The 19,857-nt window shown below is 40.2% G+C and overlaps 1 protein-coding gene across 2 annotated transcripts; it reads right to left on the reverse strand.

The window, feature by feature from the left end:
- Nucleotides 1-434: 434 nt before the first annotated feature.
- On the reverse strand, nucleotides 435-19,574 carry CCDC34 (coiled-coil domain containing 34). 2 transcript variants are annotated; one of them, XM_064656968.1, is made up of 6 exons: nucleotides 19,328-19,574; nucleotides 15,683-15,815; nucleotides 13,105-13,212; nucleotides 2,784-2,942; nucleotides 2,222-2,363; nucleotides 435-932 (listed from the first exon to the last, which is right to left on the reverse strand). In XM_064656968.1, exons 1-6 carry the CDS (start codon nucleotides 19,522-19,524, stop codon nucleotides 718-720), a joined length of 954 nt encoding a protein of 317 aa, XP_064513038.1. In that variant the 5' UTR covers nucleotides 19,525-19,574; the 3' UTR covers nucleotides 435-717. The 2 variants fall into 2 exon arrangements, with proteins under 2 accessions (XP_064513038.1, XP_064513039.1); XM_064656969.1 differs by having other exon boundaries at nucleotides 19,404-19,569.
- Nucleotides 19,575-19,857: the final 283 nt, after the last annotated feature.

Consider the following 19,857-nt stretch of genomic DNA (forward strand, 5'->3'; position numbering starts at 1 on the left):
TTCTTCTAGTCCTCAGGAACCTCTCCTGATCACCATGATCTCTCAAAGATAATGGGGTGTGGCCTTACACTCAGCACTCTCAGGTGCACACTGCCAGATCCCATAGACTCACGTGTGCCACTGCAGGCAGGGCTGCCCCAGCCTTCACATCCCTGACCAGTTCTCCCTGGTTTGCACATATCAGGACCAGCATTTGTATCCATTCATTGCAGTGCTCCAGAAATGGAAGCCATCCCACTACATCTCTGCAATCCCAATGACACTGAAAAGTGCACGCATAAACCCTGAAACTGCACGCAGGCCTTGAATTCCTGCTGCATTAAGCCAAAAATTGTTTTAAAATCAGTTATAATTAGCATCTTTAAAATAACCCAGTTATACTGCTGCCCAAAAGAATAATCACATACACAGAACTCCAACAACAACAAGAGAGGAAAGGAAGAAACAATCCTGTGTATTTTATTGGTATTAAGTACAGTCCCATTACAATTGATTAAAGATGACTTTTTCTTTCCCCCCCTTTTTTTTTTTTTTTTTACTAAAATGTAACATAGAAAAAAACATTAAAAACCTGATTGGTCAGTTAGCTGAAACCTATTCCAAAAATGAAAAAAAAAAAAAAAAGCACAAAGCAATCTGCTTTGGACATATGTCTACATACAATCTCACACTTATGGCTCAGTTTGCTCCAGATCATAAGAACACTTTTTTTCTGAACTATGACTTCTTTCTGCACAAGGATCCAATACCAGGGTTGCTCCTGGGCTTAGAAATTACCATAGGTGCAGATGCACGTGGCTGACAAGATACAGGTCTCTTATTCTTCTTCATGGTAAGGACACCGTCTTCCTTTGGGGGAGGAACATGGATTGGTTTCCAAGGAATGGGGTTACAATATGCTGGGGCTGGATATGAATTTCTGTCACCAATCCCTAAAACATTTAGAAAATACACATAACTAAAAATGAATATTTACACTGCAAGCTTTTATAATAATAATAAACAAGCAGTTATAATATTCATCTGGATTAACAAAGACACAACAGCATCTTCAGAGAAAGACAGCACAGGCACATCACATAATTTAAATCATTCAAGATAATAAATACTCCACCTTTTTTTTTTACCAATAACTGGTGTATTGCTCATGTTTACTAAAATAATAAGCATGTTGAATGCTCAGTCGTTGGCATACTTAAAAGCTGTAAATGTCTATGAATTGGCTACTTTGTTTACCCAACCACATGATGGATACACTTCAAAGTCTGTGATATATTCTGTTGCACGAACACAAGTGAGTAGAGAAATATTTTTCAAAAATCATTTCAATAAATGATGGCAGTTGTCAGAAAGTAATGAAGGTCCAAAACGAAACATGAAGGCAAAGTGTATCACTATCTATAAATAAATGTATTCAAAAGAGTAAAGGTTGTTCACTGGCTTTATACATGTTTAAACATTCAGAATTTTGGTCCCAACATTATTTCTGTTTCGAATTCAAATAAAGGCAAGTATTTTAATTGTACAAAAAAGAAAAAAAAAGGAAATAGCATGTTTATCTATTTTTAAAGAAAAAAAATTAAAATATAATAAAGCACTCAAACATGTAATGCAATACCACTTCTTGCTGCTCTTCTGCTTTTGTACCATGTGGGATGACAGAAGCCACCAAAAATAGTGAGACTTGTAAAACACCACACTATTAACAGCATTCTCTTTCACACTTGGCTTTCAAAAAAAAAAAGGAACAGGATTACAGAGGCCAAGGAGGTGCAATGCAAGGGAAAAGCAAAATGGAAAGGAAATTGTAGCTCACAATAGGTTGATTCCCATGTCTCCTTTCACAGACAGGTCTTCTGTCAGTCTTCTTGTGCCTCACAACCCCACCTCTTTCCTAAGGGGGATTCCTGTGTGCTAAGCTGGCACACGCCTTCTGTGGCACGAACATCCCCTTTACCAGGATGATAACATAACTGATTTGCTTCACAGGAACCAGTGATTGGCTCTGGTGATTCCTGTGCCTGGTAAAAAAGCTAAGAAAAGTGCACAAAAGGTCTCAGAGTATATTTCTCTGAGTTATACCATATGAGGTAGTCATCCCTATGTGCCAAAATTAGATACTGGACAAGTATCTCAAACAGGCTTCATTTTACATGAAAATATTAGAGGGAAGGAACCACAAATCTAAGTCACTACATATTTGTGTACTAGAAGTACAAACCTCTGGACTTCCCATGCGGGCAACCATAATCATTTAAAACAGGGCGTGGTTTATTTCTAGCATTTTGTAGCCATTCCTTAAAGATTTTCTCCGATCTTGTTTTCTTCTCCTGTAGCTCAGCTTCCCGTTCTTTTTCTTTTTCCTATAAATAAAAAAAAATCTAAGATACTTATAGACAAAGCTTTGTACAATATACACAAAATGGTAAACAATTTTTTTGCAGATTTCCAGGCTGCTGAATATATTTCAAATGTCTTCAACTACAAACACAATTTCCCCAATGATAGAAAGGATGCAATCTTTTCAGTCTGAAAAAAAATTTCAAAAAACCCAACCTCCATGTTTACTCCACTGTTTCTGACAAAAAAGCTCAAAGGTTATAAAAAAATGCATTAATGTGTATCTTGCTTTGCTGAACACACCACAATGTCTTCAATGCACTAACATTGCAACTTTGAAAAGTTTATTTTTCATGTACAACACTGGCATTTGATATCAACATATTTAATATCGGTTACAGATTAAGTAACTTAATCCAAATAAATGATCAGCTCATTAATACCTTCTCTTTTTTCTTCTTTTCAGCCTCTTCAGCTCTCTTCTTCTTTAACCATTCTTTATACTTTACCTCAGCCTTTTCTTGTAACTGCATTTTTTCTAGTTCCCTTGTGGCTTTTTCTGCCATTTCTTTGCTCAGCTTTCGTTTCTTTTCTCTTCTTTCCTATGTGAAATACACCAAAGGAACAGAATACAAAATTTTCAGTATACTTCCATGAGCAATTCTTCTGAGGAATACAGTTAATTTTACTACATAATTACAAATAAAATTATCATGAATCTGAAAAAATATGTAACATTGTAACCTCTTTGAAGACAGAACCTATTCATCTTTAGGTTCCGGATAAAATAGTTTCAGACACATAAACCTGTCAGAAAAAGATGATAAAAATTTTACTTTCAGGTCTCCTTATACTATTATGTTTACTATTCTGTTTTATCTACTCAGACATTTGTTAGAACACTTCAGACACTTCTCAGTATTTCTGGGAAAGAAATATATGTTTCAATTCTCAACAGTGGTGTGTTAGTTCTACTTGTCAGTGAAATCTAGAGCAAACTACAGTTCCAAATGGAAGACAGGCAAACTGTCCCCTCCTAAGACATTGAGATATGCAGATTGTTCAGCACCCCTGAGCATAAATTGATAGGAAAATAAAAAGTTCACATGAAAATCCAGCTCATGTCCTGTGGAAGTCTCTAAATTTTTTATATTCTTTAGTTCATTCACATAGGGACTACTTCACTGAATCCATCCACATGTTTCTCCTCTCAAAATTATCAAAGGGAAAACGAGAAAACACGTTCTAGGGTAGGAAAAGAGTGGTAACTGAGTGTGAAGTGAAATTGCTACCTGACCTGCATGATTTGGGAGACAGAACACACAGAGGTGTCATTCACTTCTGCTTCTGTTCAGTGTGTGTGTACCCAACGGGACCCAACGTTTTGGGGACCTTGCTCTAAGCAAACAACCACATGCTGATGGCCTGGTCTTGATCTGGAGAGGGAGGTATTTCCATTTGAAGAGTAACAACAGCTCTTCCTTCCATTCTCTGTAACCTTTATGAAATGTCTGGAATTCTATCGATTCCATACTCCTGCTTAGCTCGCTTAGCTCTGAAGCAGCTGCATACATGTGTAGAAGCAAAAATCTACCAGACAAGCTGTGCATGTGACTTGAAGGAGAGGCAGAAGACTTAAGAGCAGTTTCATCTTTATAGAAAAGAGCTGTTGAAAAAAAAAAATGTTGCTTTTCTTCTAAGAAGCCTTTTACTTGTATGCTTCCCTGCGTACTCTTCTGGAACAAAGGGGATGTGTAGTTCAGCAGAAACTTAGACTGACTCAAAATTGCTATAGTTGGCAGTATGGATGTAAAATGCCTAGAACTACAGCTGCAAAGTATAATAAATAAATGAAATAGAGGAAAAACACACTCACAGGAAAACCAGAAATATACCCCCATTCCCATTTTACCATTATATATCGCCATTTTTCCCATTATAAGCACAAGAAGGCAGAAACTAGAGCTCTCCCCATGTCTCCCTCCCCCATCTTTTCCCCCAGACTTACTGCCTTTCTGCAAAATCCAATTATGCATAATGAAGCAGAAGCCATAATACTGGAGCTGGGTACCAGCACGATTCCCTCAGTCAGGTCTAAACAGGATATCTGATGGTTCAGTGCTTGTCCCCCACACCAAACTTACCAGCAACCCAATAAAGTAGCATCATACAGAATAAAAACTTCAGCTTATATTGCCCTGCAAGACACTACCTCATTTCTACCAGAAAAGAAACCAATTTACAGAGCTGCTTGAGTTAGTGTGTCTTGTTCTGTGTTTGCCAACACAAGAAGCATTACTACAATTTTATCAACCAGCAGCTAAACTATTTCCTCTCCCCCCTCTTAGAAGCTGTACTTTATTAATTCTGCTATAATCTCTAATGCTATAATCTGGATGTTTCTTCACCTAAATCAGAATGATACTTTCAGTACTACTGTTTTGGTATACTCTTGTCAAATAGTCTTATTTGACAACAAAGATTTATTTAATGTACATACTGCTCACAGTTTCACAAAACTATTACAATTAGCTAATAACTCTGTTTTCTCCTTTTTTTTTTTTTTTTTTTTTTTGTTTGGATTTGTTTTGTTTTGTTTTGTTGTTGTTGTTTGGTCTCTCTTGTGTTTGTTTCCATTTCACTTCTAATACATTCTAGCAAATATCAGCTGAATCTGTGCTGTAGTGTAGGGAAAGTGGTCCAATATGAATACACTCCAATGCCAGTGTACATTCTGGAATGCAAAGCTCCATAGAATTACGATGTAATTGAAGTCTTATTAATATGATTTCGCAGCACTGAGGCCTGTACATGTAATAAAATTATTTACAACTAAGATCAATGAAAAAAAGAATTTCATTTTGGAAAAAAAAAAAAAAAAAAGTTGAGATTCTGAAATGTTTTCGTACTAGTAGAGAATGGAAATAAGATCTTTCTTAACATGAAACAAATGTTTCCATACTTAAAAATGTTGAAGAGGAAAATTAATGTATTTTTGACAAATTATGCATTCTAAGTATCACCTTCCTGAAAAAAGCAAATAATCTATTGTCTAAGCTCTTCCTCCTTCATCATCTAAAATTCATCCTAATCTCATTTATCCAGAGCTGTTTCTCTGCCTCTCCATTACAAATATTCCCCACATGCACCTCTCAACAACTCCTGTTTCAAAACAGTGGCAGTCTGTGACACAAAAGAAGCATTAACATAGATGAGAGATAAAGGTTAAACCAGTGAGTCAAACTATTGGTGAAGGTGGCTTACAAAGACTTCACATATTTTGTTGTTTGCTGACTTACCTCTGATGTACATGAATGTAGGTTACAAAACTAAGGATCTTCCAAAACTACATCTTTAGCTAAAGTCTTGGCATATAAAAGGCATGAAAACAAATACAGGGGAAAACTGAAAAAAGTGGGCCCCTTCCATACCTAGGGGAATTGTTCAATAATGGAAAACTATTATAAGCAGCAAATAGACCTAAAATCTTTCTAAATCCTCTTAATGAAATGCAGGGAAGCTTCCGAAATTATGTATCTTTAATCACAATACTTCAGATGAGTTTAGCTAGTACCTAGGCCAACCCAAAGTTAAATTAGGTCCTATGTAAACAATAATATGCCATGCACACTACCATGAAAGCCACAGCAATTGCTAAGTTTCACTTCCAGTGAGACATCGTTAAGATGGGGAGACTCCCTGCAGAACTGCAGACTTTGCAGCTGCCTAGAAATTATTCTGCAGACAAATCAGAAACACTTCCTCTTTCTTTCATAATCAGAACAGCTTTTCCTTCATAAACTTAGTGTACACCACATTCCCAGCTGCTTTAGGAACCTGTTTCATGTCAAACTCCTGTCACCCTGGCCTTCCCAGCTTCCCCCCCTTACTCATTACTTTCCCTTATACAGGTCTATCAAAAATGCTATGAATGTGCATATTAATGTACATGTTCTTCAATCCTTCTTGTACTTTCCTTCCATGTATATATGGGAGGGAGAAACCACTTGTTTATGCTTGGTGTTGTCAGATTGGGTTTTAAAAATTCTCTTTGATCTTGTGTTCAAAACAGACATGATCTATTCGCTAAACCACTAGTAAACTTACATACATTAAAGTATGATTACAGGCATTACATAAACTAAGGTATTGATTGTAAAACATCCAATTACTCATTGCAAGAAAGGCTTGTTCTCCTGCCACCCTACCCAAGCACGTAATTAAGGAGAGGATACAAATCTACCCTGAGGGTTCACTGCTCTGGGCTGTGATCCTATCAGGCCTCAGAACCTAATGAAGGCTGGGCTAGGTCTGTACTTGGAAATCCCCCACCCAAACCAAATCATTCTGTCCCACAAAGCAGTGATGGTGACGCAGTCTCACTGAGTCAGGATTAACTACCAACTTTTCAAGAAAAATCAGACCTACACGTATGTGGTGAGCGGTCACAGGATTTTAAAATTTGAAGAAGCACCCCACTTCCTTCTTGACAGAAGGCAGAAATGTTATTTTCCATGCAGGAAAAAAAGCCTAATTGCCTTAGAATCGGAGGCACTATATCCAACTGGAAGAAAACTAATAAAATATATACTTCTGTATTTTCACATCAGTGCTTAAATGAGAGGCTGGAGAGGGTAAAGCGCAGAGATGCTTCTGTTCTGCGTGTTCTATGTAGATTGACACTGAGTAGAAATATTTCCAGAAATTAATGTTGTGACTGATATTTTTAAGATACTTCTCACAGCAATCCTTTTCCACTATATGTCTGCAGAATGTGACAACATTTTTCTTCTCACAGATAATGGTTCTATTTCACAGCTGTTTGCCCTGACATCTTAGCTACCATACTCTAGCATGATTTAATGCTGTCTGATGGCAAAATATAGGAAAAGTCCACACTGCCAACATCAGAATATACATCCAAATTTCCTTGTTTATCCTCGTAATAATCCTGAACATCAACCACATTTAGCAATCTTGGAAATCTGGGTTGTTCAGACAACTGTAATTATCTTTTGCATTTTGCCCTATAACACAATTTGGTCACCAAACCGGCCCACAGAAGTGCCTCTTTAATCTCTCCTGAACTGGCAGGTGTAAAGAACAAGAGGCTAGAGAAGAGGTCAGTGAAACAACACTGAGCTGCAGTTGTCTCCTGATAGGCAGGTTTACAATGATTTACTGCTCAAGTTCACATAAAGTCAGTGCAGACCCCACTGCAGTCTAGGAACTGGAGAATTATTGGATCTTTCTCCCCAGCCATGCTCATTTCATGTGGGTACTCAATGTATGTGACAAACAGGAAGTTTTAATGTACTTGGTCCCTGGAACACTCTCAGGGTCTTCAGAAGAATGCAGAGTCCACAAATGCTGCTGAAATACATGAGCACTCATATTTTATTCATCTGTCACCCTGAATTCCTCCTCCACAGCTCTATCTAAAACTCATTCTAACACTAACCACGAGAAATTAGTTCATTCTACTTACAGAAATCTAAAGGTAATTAAGATTCAGGTACAACCTAAAATAATAACTATGGCACTGGTTAGGCATGATGTCACAGAACAGTTTTGTGTAAAGACACTCCAGGTTCAGAGAGTGAAAGATCCACAATATGCAGAAAAATATCCTAAACAAATTTATCCCAGAGTCACAAAAAATTTAGATACATAGACTTTTATGCAAACAGAAAATTTTAACTGTTAAATGCAGTTGGTTCTCAATATTGGAAAGCATTTCTGCTAGAAGATGCCCTCATAAACACACTTCTTGAAAGGGTTCAGTCTGGAAAAAAGCAGACATCTTTGTATCTCTTTCAAGCCTAAACTGTCAGGGAAAGCCATAGTACATCAGGGTCTGTATTAGCAACCACTGCTTCGACTCAGAACAGTAGTTCAGCTGTTAGAACATTAACCTGGGACAGGGAAGATCTGGATTTCACTACTTTTCTCCCTGAGGGCATTCCAGTTAACATGTCCCACTGAGAGGAGAAGTCTCCACCTCTCAGACTGCAGGCTGGGATGACAGGATTCTTCACCCCTTCTGCTGAAAGGGTCCCACTCCTCATAAGATAATTAACAACTCATTGGATGAAAGAGAGCATGGGCGAGCATGGCTTTTGAACCTGAAAGTCATGCTCAAGCTGTTGAACAATCTGTGCTCTTCATTACCAATGTTGAGATAAAGCACACATTAAACAGAAAGTCTTTGGAGTAAGAGTTGGAATCTCGGTGTCTCTTCTGGGAGGAATCACACAGCACACCAAGAAAGGGAAGTCTGCTCCAAGAACACTCTCATTCATTGCTATATACTGTGTTGGTTCTAGGCCTTCATACTTCTTACTGCTCTCTGCTTCCCAGAAAGACTATCAGTCAAGGGCACAGTAAATTGTGAGACCAAAATATTCAATGAAAAGGCGTTGAAACAGAATTTTCCCATCCTGTACCTAGTTTCCATTAAAATTATATTTTTCAGTGAGTAAAGGGGTCTTACTGAAAAAAAAAGAACAAAAAAAAGTTGAACATTCACATTTTATGACTAATGCCTGCTTTGTTCATATTTGCTGAAAAAAAAGTGATGCCTTATTCTCTGTTCTGCAATGCAGAAAGTATTAGAAATGCTACAGTCAAATTCACATTGGTATTAATTAGTTTTTCCAGTTAAAAATGTGTAAATTCACTACTCATGCTCTTACAACTTTGCTAAATATCATGTTGATATAACATAAAGAATTACATGCAAAGACTAAATACAAGGATGTTAACAACGTGAGTTTCAGAGCTAGCTATTTTGGGATGCAAGCATTCCTCTCTGGGGATTTCTGTTATGGTTGCAAACATATGCATTGCACACATGCACTGGGTTTTGGTTGGGATGGAGTTAAGTTTCTTCATAGCAGCTCCTGTGGGTTCAGTCTACAGTCTACAAATCCACATACTTGCATTTGTGACCCATATGGTTTTTGTTGATAACACAACAGCGGTTCAGTCACTGCTGAGCAGTGCTTACACAGCTTCAAGGTCTTTTCTGCTTCTCTCTCACTGCCCCCCCCACCAGTGAGTAGTCTGGGGGTGCACAAGGAGTTGGGAGGGGACACAGGAGGGACAGCTGACCCCAAGTGACCCAAGGGATAGTCCACACGACAGTGCTCAGCTTTGCAGAGTCAGTAAAGGTGAACTAAATATGACTGGAAGATACCAAATTAGAGTGTAGAGGGTGGAGTGCACTGTATCAGTGTTAATTTTTTTAATATTTAATCAAAACTCTGTTGTCATCAGGCCTGACCTTTAATCCTAATATTTTGTTCAGCATTAATTCATAAGAGGTTCTGACTGCTATGACAATGTTCTAAATAATTAAACAGTCATGGCAGTTTACAGACTCTTCAGAGTTTATGCATTCACAATGCTTTACTTCCTAACCTGACTATGTAAGGAGTATATTTAACAGTAAGAGCATCACAACTGACATTGCCATGCGACAAAATGCAAGAAAACTGGCTTGACATACAGAAAAATGGCAGAATTCTTTTATGCATATACAAACATTTTACTTCTGACATAAATTCTCTCACATTCACGGTATAAAGACTATTCCAGCAGTGTCTCCTTGTGCTGGATGCTCAAGATGAAGGAAAAAGTATCAGGTATGCTCAACCATGCCTTGCTTCCTTCATCACTACAGTACTGAGCCCTGGAAAAGGATACAGACTTGTGGAGATCACAGAGATAACATCCCTGAAAGCACTGCTTCTTGCCAAATAAAGCTTTTTCTGCAGTCTACACACAGGGGCTCAGAATCAATAGCTGAATATGAAAAAGGTGAGTGCTTAATGCATATTTCAGTAAAGAATACTGCAAGTTTTGCCTCAAGAAGCACCTTTTGAGACTTCTATGAGGAAATAAAGTGAGTTTTCCAAATAGTAGATGTATAAACAGCCCCCAAGAAAATTACAGCAACTGTCAGCGTTCATGACTCTAACCTTAAACTACAGGTGAAATCTTGATGCAATTTTAAACACCTTCATAGTCACTGAATTGACATATTTATCCTTTGGTCTGTGACCAGATCCACAAATACTCTTGTGGAAACTTGAAGTGCTAAGATCTATGCAGCTCAAATATTAATATCCTAAAGACAGCTAAGCTTTTAAGTTCAGTTTGTTCTTCATTTGGGTGTGGTTTACAGAAAAGACCAGCCAATGAATCACCCAATTTAAATGAAAATCAGATTACTTTTGGTAAAAGCTTGGGACACGCTCTAAGGATGACCTTATGCTTCCAAAATATAATATGATACAGTCTAGACACAACTAGGTTTTTGCTGTCCTCTGGGCTGATGTGATTACCATAAAAAAAGATCTCCCATTCCCACTGACAATAGAAGCTGTTAGTCAGTAAATCCACAAAGATGAAGGTCCAGGGAGGCCCCAAAAAAGTAGAAGTCCACAGAAGTTGAAGGAGGGGGTGGGGGCAGTGGGGAGGAGACAGAATGAGAACTTCCAGTTTTGAACTGGGAACTATTTTAACAGGTAGACAATGAACAGTTACAGACACCTATAATTTAATTTTTATTTTAGAAGAGGAAAATGGCATTGTTTGTGCTGAGTAATAAATCTTTTACTTTTTGCTGTGTACTTTAATTAGGAAGGATCATTCCTGAAGCATAATAAATGATCAGAGCAGGATAGATTCTGCAACGGGTTTATGCCAATAATCCAGTCAGCATTAAGACTAAGATTAATTAGATTAGATCCTAACATAAGTTATTCTAGTCATTCTAGGTTGAATCTGAAGAGGGACTTCTGAAAGGAAGAAGACAAATGCATGAGAGGAAAGTCCTGCTTATCAAACCTGGGTAACCCAACTAGTTGATCAAGGGAAGCCAGTTGATGGAATCTTTTTGGATTTCAGTAAAGCTTTCAGGATCCTTCTGGACAAAATGTCCAGCTCACAGCTGGATAAACACATCAGGTGGTGGGTGAGCAATTGGCTCACAGGTCAAGCACAGAGGGTAACAGTGACTGGGGCAACATCAGACTGGTGACCTGTCACTAGTGGGGTTCTGCAGGGCTCCATCTCAGGCCCTGAGCTCCTCAACCTCCTCATAAATGACTTGAATGCAGGACTGGAAGGGACACTGAGCAAGTTTTCATATGACACAGAACTGGGAGGAGCTGTTGCCTCCCTGGCAGGCAGAGAGGCCCTCAGAGAGACCTGGACAAATGAGAGGGCTGGGCAATCAGCAAATGTGTGAAGTTCAACAAGGGAAAGTGCTGGATTCTGCACCTGGGATGGGGCAACCCCAAATGTACAGACAGACTGGGGAATGAGATGATGGAAAGCAGTGCCAGGAAAGGGACCTGGGGGTCCTGGTCAAAGGTAAGTTGAAGATGAGCCAGCAGTGCCCTGGCAGCCAGGAGGGCCAACCGTGTCCTGGGGGGCATCAGGCAAAGCATCGCCAGCGGGGCAAGGGAGGGGATTGTCCTGCTCTGCTCTGACCTGGCCTTGAGGGGAAGCTGTGTGAGGAGCAGCTGAGGGCATGTGGTGTGTTCAGCCTGGAGGAGACTGAGGGGGAAACCTCACTGCAGTCTACAGTTTCCTGAGGGGAAGAGGAGGGGCAGACATTCATCTCTGTGGTGACCAGTGACAGGACCCTGAAGTTGTGTCAGGGAAGATTTAGGTTGGATATCAGGAAAAGGCTCTTCACTCAGAGGGTGGTTGGGCACTGAACAGGCTCCCCAGGGCAGTGGTTACAGCACCAAGCCTGACAGAGTTCAAGAAGTGTTTGGATTATACTCTCAGGCACAAGGTGCAACTCCTGGGGGTGGTCCTGTGCAGGGCCAGGGGTTGGACTCCATGATCCTTGTGGGTCCCTTCCAGCTTGGCATATTCTGTGATTCTGTAAGTTCTGGATATCTAGCCCAGTTAGATGCCGTTATGATATTTTTAACCCCTTTTCATTTGATTTTATTCAGAACCAGAAGTACAGAACAGTGAACAATTGGTTGTGCTCCAGACCATTAGACAACGAATGCATATGCCCGTGAACTACCAGGGGCTGAACATGCCCAAGTCTCCCAAGCATTCCCATTTTTGTCACCCAGTGCATATGCTCACATCATGTGACACAGAGTTGTAAAGAGCCCCACTGAGATCAAGATTCTGTCTGCTTCTGATCCTCGACTAAGGCACTCCTCTCTTAAAAAACTCAAAAAATGTTTTGATCCCACTCAGAAATTACTTTTTGTATGAAGGAATTCCCAGTTGCTAACTGTGGTCTACTGAGAATTTCCTGAATCTGGCCCCAAACCTCAATTATCCCTCTAAACTTTACCATACTATTTGCTTGTCCACAACAGTACTTCACTAAATCCTTCTTCTGTCTCTGCTTGGTGTACAAGACATTGCACACAGTCAGGGTGTACACTTTACCCAAAATGCTTGGGCACTGAACCTAGGAAGCCTGAAAGAGTTGGGTACACTGAAGACCAGAACCACAGCTATAATCAGCAGAAGGCCACTGCACAAGATGTAGGCCAGTTGTCAGTTACCTGACTACTCAGAAAACAAATCCCTTAACACCTTAAGGAAGAAAACAGATCAGTCTTGGAAAAATGTTTAACTGTTTTATAATTTTCAGTTAAAGCAGTCATTCATTCAGCAAACTTAAAACATGGGTGCCCAAACAGACTGAGTAAATTTTACATAGATTTACTCAAACATGGCATGTACTAGAATATTTGCAGCCAAAGCAATGTTTACCTCTTCTCTCTTTTTTTGGACCCATTCCTTGTGTTTCTCTTCAGCTATCCTTTTCCTCCTTTCACGTTCTTGCTTTTGCTTCATCTTCTCAAGCTGTATATTCATTTCCTAATTAAAGAAAAAGTATACCTCTTATATCTGTGGTGACCATCTACACCAATACTGGAAATAGTGCTGCAGTTTAAACAATGTAAGCATTAGATTTTGGTATTTTTCCTTCATTAAAGACTTTGGAAAAGATAGATGACAGTCAACACAGAAATATTATGAAATACATTCAGTGGAAATGTATAATTTTTAGAGTATTAACTGGAAATACATATTTTAATTAAGCTTTGGAAGCAAATCAATGGAACAAATCACTCCTCAGCTTATTGAAACGCCTTTTCAGTCAGCAGAACCTTAATCTGCAGCAGTACTTTTCTACAGTACTTAAAATTTACATTGTGTAATGCTCTGCATTGTGGATGCTATCAAAAGCTAAGTGAAATATTACTCACTGGTGAGTTTTAGTACCAGAGCTACAGGAACCTAGGCTTAACCCAAAGCTCATTAAAACCAAAATTATTGCAGATTTTAGCAAACTTTGAAACAGGAGCTTTATTTTGAAGATGAGAGAAGAAATTCCCAAGTATCTTTATAGGACATACAGTGTATATGTAATCACTTATGTATCCCCAATGAAGTTAACTGATAAAGGAAAAACATGAGTAAGAATACAGTTTGAGAAGTCTGGCTTCTCCAACAGGAGCATTAGCACAAAGTGCTCTTTTTCAATGAAAATTCATACCTTCAAACACAGACAGATGGAATCATTTCCACAAAACTGACTTTATGGTTCCTACACTGCAGCCAGTCTCAGAGAGAACCCTTTTATCTTATGAATTGAATTCAGTTTAGCAGGACATCAAGAGGAGCCTACAGAAAGCTCAAATACCCACAATAGATAGTGTGAAAATACAGTTGTTGCTGTATTGAGGCAAAGTTACAGCAAGTACCACTCCTTTGAGTTCTGAGACATCTGTGTTGCAGGGATCCTGGTTTCTGTAAAAGCTGATGGCATTATAATTACTTTAGAAGACCCAATCCACTATCTACTCCAAATGTTTATCTACATTTTTGACAATCAGGACAGACTTCTTGCTGCTGCCAGCAAAAGATCTGGGACTTCACAGTTGTTTCTTATGATATCAGTTTAGAGTACTTTTTATATGCAGATGTAGTAATAAATTTTTATATCACTATCATATACTTCATTGGCTTCTGGCATCTTACAAAAATGCTGATTGTATTTTTTCCCCCAAATATAAGCTTTTTGTGCTGCCTATGTTGCAGTTTAATACCTAATGTTTTCAAAATCTTACAAATTAAAAATAAAACTCTTACCTATACAGCCATTTTCTACATGGCTTTAAGTAATGTTTGTCCCATAACTCCTCATAATACATATGAGGAGTTGAGAGACATCTAGATTACATTTAGTATGGTGCAAATGTTATTGTGTGATACTCAAGAATAAATTGTTTTGGTTCCTCATCAAGACCACATGAGAGATCCATACACAAACCACATTTTCTACATAATGCCTAAAATTGCTTTGGCTCGTTTTTTGTACTTAAAAATCAAAATAGGGAAAGACAATTACCAAATTAGAATATAAAGGGGAAGTCAGGAAACATTGGGTGGATATTAACGGATCAGAACATATTCCTCAAGCTTAAGGAACTACTTTGGTGTTCTGCTGACCTCTAAAAGACTGTTCCAGAACCTTCCATCAGTAGGTGTTTTATAAATAACATGAGGTAGCCCACATAAAACAGTTGTATGCTATATGCACTTTTACAGATAATCACAGAAAAGCTAGGGCACTGTTCAAGGTCAAACAGTAAATCAGTAACTAAAGTGAGAAATTATCCAACTTTGATGTGATTGTTCTAATCACTATCCAATACTTCTAGTTTGATTTTCAACACCAGTATCATTTAATCAACTGCAACTACAAACATATTAATCAAGAAAAGATATAGTGCTCTCACTTAATTGTGCCCCAGCCCCGGTATTCAAGAACTGTTCACTTGCAAGGGGGCAAAAGACAGAATGAGGGGGAAAAAATGCTGTAACAGGGAACCCTATCCTGGGAAGGGACACCAAACAGCTGTAAAATTACACACTAAGTGGGTAACAATACTGTGCCTCAAATCTAACCAAGGAGCTTGGCATACTTACAGCCAGCACACACCCTGTTGTGTTTTACTACCTCCGTGCAGGTGTATGTACCCGAGATGAAAACTGAGGTACCAATTATATAACTATGTTTTAATCTTTTAAACTTGAACCATTACCTAACAGTTGGATAAGCAAAATATTATACAGCATCATTTCAATGAAGCATAACATTTAGCAAAAGGGAATGCACATAACACGAATCATGCCAGCACTGTCAAATGCAAACATAATGCAGACCTAAGACATTAAAAAACAGTGGACAACACTACTCATGTTTCCACAAAAGAAAAAAAAATCCTGGTATTTCTTGTCTTCTATTAGATTTAACATCAAGCCAATTGGATGTATTCACCTCTTCAGCTCTAGCCTGGAAGCGGGCACGCAGTTCCTTCTCTTTGCCAATGAACCACTCTTCCCATGGCGAAAGATTATCTTTCAAAGGTGACTCTTTTGTCCCTCCTACTATTTCAGAGTCTTCAGCCTTCCTGAATTAAAAATGAGAAACGTAAGGGAATATTATCTGTAATGTATTGGATTGAAAGGTTAAGCAGTGCTACTGTCTCGAAAACTTACTTTTATGGCATAATGTGACAACAGTGACATCATTTTTCTACTTGCTCAGTAACCTCCTTAACTGATAAATGGCATTTATAGTGCACCTCTGACCATCCCCCTTATATTCTACATTCTACTCGTTAAATTCTAGCTTGTTAGTGATTTCCCCACCCCTGGCACACCCCCATCCTCCCCCGCTCCAAACTGTGGAACAGATCTAATTGTTACCTTTTAGAACCTAAACAAAAAGAACACCAGTAACATCAGTGTCACCTTCCTTCTCACACACGGAAAACAAGGAAAAACAGATTAAAATTAACATCCTGTCCTTGCCCACAGAGAGGCCTCATGTATCAAGTGGCCTTTAGCACAAGCAAAGAAAGAGCAAGAATATTTCTTCTTCTTTCAAGTACCATCGAAGCGGATTCATGATATCAAGCCACCTCAGCATTATGAATCCGTTCACTCAAAGAGGTAAAGTTTTCCACCTTAAAAAGCTTTCACAGGAAACGTGCTTAAGAACTGCAGAAAGCATACAACACTTGATGGTATTATACAAGGTTCTATTAGACTTTTAAGAGAATACCTTACATAACTCACTTACAACTTCTTTACTCATGAATAATGCAGCAGTCCTAGCCTCAGGTCAGAAATGTCTTTTATAATATTCTATACACATACTATTTCTTAAGTAAGACAGTATATTAGGCTCTAAGTCAACAAAAATTGAAAACATGCCGAAAGATTTCTTTAAAAGATTTCTTCTATCTGACATAGAATTTCTTCTTAATAACAAACAGTGAAACAAGACTCCACTTTAGTATTTTACAGGGATGTACGGGCTCTGGAAATACCTACCTATATATTTACGAAGTGTTTGCTGAATTTAAGCTACAAAAGTAGGATCCATTATGCTAATGACCCCAGACATAAATATTTTAAACATAATATATCTGGGTTTTATCAATATGAAAGTGTAACATATTCACAGGAAACAGCAACACTCCAACACTATGTTGGAAAACATTTTCTGTCCCAGTCATCTTAAGAATATATTTCTGTGACAGGAAGCATTTGGGGGCGATGTCAATGCAAAGGAGTTTTGTCCTACTCTTCTCTGTTGTTTTACCCAGGTGTGTTTGTGCTAACATGACTGTTCGCTGCTCAGGTCGTGACATGTTCGGGGGAACTGATTCACGCTGAAACTCACCTGGAAAGGGTTTGTTCCTCCTCACATCAGCCCCCAGCCCTCTTTTACACTGTGCTGCCACAGACATGTAGCATAACAGAACTGACAGGGACACCCTGACACACAGGCAGTGCAAGGACAGAGGCAGCACAGGCCAAACACTCCCAAGCCTGGCGTTGTCCAACACATTCTGCTGCGGCGTTACCAAAGACCAAAAATTTAACACGTACATATAATAAGGGATGCAACTTAAGAATGCATAATAACACATTTTGTTAGACAGTAACTCTCTGGAAGTTTATTAAATATAAGGATAAAAGTATTAAGCATTCAAATGCAGGAAAAAACCCACAAATTTGTACAGACTTGACATTTTGGGCAGGGATACTTCCTCAACGCATTCTTCTGCTTTGCGTGATTTGCATTATTGCACCTAGTACTAGAACAAGGCTGACACATTAAAGCAACCTTAGAAAAAGTACCAGGAGAAGGAACAAATTAAGAAAAATAACATTTGCTATGTGTTTTCTTGTATCAGTAATTATGAAGTTCAAGCTGTCAACTTCTCAAAAAAATGATTCACAGTAATAGGTTAAAGATTTATTGTAGACAAATAAGCATGAAGCTTCAACAGAGGAAAATACACTCAATATGAAGACCTCAATATGAATTTGGGAGAAACACCTCCCCAGTATTGTGTCTCAAGCTCTCAGACTGCACCAGAAGGCAGACATATTTGGCATTAGAAGTGAAGTCTGATTAATAGAAAACACTGTGATTATCATTTGCCATATATTCACTTCCGTCACACCATCAAACACAACACTACTGGTCCATAATGAAAGTATGAAAATGCCTAACACCGTTTCACAAGGCCTTGTTTACATCCTTTCTCTCCTGCAAACATTGCGTTTCCCACATTGGACGTCTGCCTCCAGCTAGTTTTTGTGTAGTTTTAAGAGGACAACAACAACAAAAAGATTCAGAGTATGTGCATACGTAGAGAGGGCAGTGGCTACGTAAGAAGTGCTCTTTATTATTATACTTTTGAGATCCTGGCACCTGTACCCGGAATCTGCTCTGTGAACATTTGGTAGGCACTTAGTACAACACAGTTACTCAGAAGTGGTGTCTGTGTGAGGGAAGTATATACTGTGCCCACAGTTTAACGAGGCTGTGCTAACTCAGGGCCTAAGAGAGGTCATCTTCAATTGCACCTTAGTGCTGCCAGAGAATACTGCAGCAACAGGCCCCAAAACTGAAAGCTGTTTCGAAGAGCATCTCAAGCTGTAAGGACATGCTGTAACTTGAACAAAGTGCTACTGAACTTCAAGGTATGTTAACAAATTCCTTCTTGGGAAGAAGTAAACGGTGAGGTAACAGAAAAGCTGAAAGAGAAGGGACCATAAACTGGCTACTATCTTTTTCATTCTGAAGCTTCTGACTACGCTTCAACATGCTTTTCCTGAACTCTCAGTGCTTTTTTCAAGAAGTGCTTGTAAGCAAAGTTCAGTGTGGTTCATATTCCTCCACTGCTCTCCTTGGAGGTGTGAGAACCAGGCTGGAATCCTGAACCCTTGTCCCACCTGCACTTTTAGCCCAGTTCAGCCTTACTAATTACATTCACCACCAGTTAATGCACAAGTTAGTTAAGTTTCCATGGCAAAGGCTGTACTACAGAATAAGACAGGCACTGCCTGCTCTTCCTCCTTCTGTTTTAAAGGGAAGAATAAGAATTATTTATTTTCCTGTCAAGCTGGTGAGATCCCAAATAAAAAGAAGATACGCTAGGCTTGCATATTATTCAAAGGGAATAAAGTTAAACCACAGGAGAGGGCACTGTGCAATGCATACAGGCAACACTGACTCTGGACGCAGCTGCATACGCTAGGCAAAGAGGAGCCCTTTGGTCTCCAAGAGCTTTTAAAAGGATGACAGGAAAGGCTGCAGCTTTTCATCTGGCAAAGACCCCGAGGCTCGGGTCAACTGCTTGCAGACAGTTTACAAACCCCTAAAAAATACTCAGCTGCCCCCCCAAGAAGACTTCCCAAGAAAAAAACACCAACAACCAAAACCAAAACAAACAAAGAAACAAACACGGAACAAAGCGCTTAAAGCGCTTATCTATGCAAACAATTCTATATTTATGTAAAATAATCCTGTGTCCCCAAGGTCTCCAGCGGAGGGCCCGGCTGGTCGCGCACGGGCAGCGCTGAGCTCGCTGCCGGAGCCCGGTCCCAGCCGCAGGGTTACCTATGGCCCGGCGGGCTCCGGGCGGCCGCCGCCCCTTCCTCCTCCTCCTCCTGCCCCTCCTCCTCCTCCTCCTCACCGCTCGGGCAGCTGGAGCGGGACGCGGGGCACAGCGAGGAGCCGCCGGAGGGACTGGGGGGCTCCTCGCCCCCGGAGCCGGGGGAGCACGGCGGGCCGAGGGCAGTGTGGCCGCCGCTCATGGCGGGGCGGCCCTTGCAGGAGCGCCCAGCGGTTACCGGCGCTCCCGGCGGCACCCGCGGCCCCCACAGTCCCCGCCGCCCCGGCAACCGGGACGCGCATCCCCGCCCGGCCCGGCCCCGCCTCAGCGCCCGGCCCCGCCTCAGCGCCCCTCCGGCCCCGCCTCAGCGCCCCTCCGGCCCCGCCTCAGCGCCCCGCCCGGCCTAAGCGCCCCTCCGGCCCCGCCTCAGCGCCCCTCCGGCCCCGCCTCAGCGCCCCTCCGGCCCCGCCTCAGCGCCCCTCCGGCCCCGCCTCAGCGCCCCGGCCCGACCCCGGGCATCTGCAGCGGGGTGGTT

The sequence above is a fragment of the Pseudopipra pipra genome, chromosome 6 (genome assembly GCF_036250125.1).
Source record: "Pseudopipra pipra isolate bDixPip1 chromosome 6, bDixPip1.hap1, whole genome shotgun sequence".
Lineage (NCBI taxonomy): Eukaryota > Metazoa > Chordata > Aves > Passeriformes > Pipridae > Pseudopipra > Pseudopipra pipra.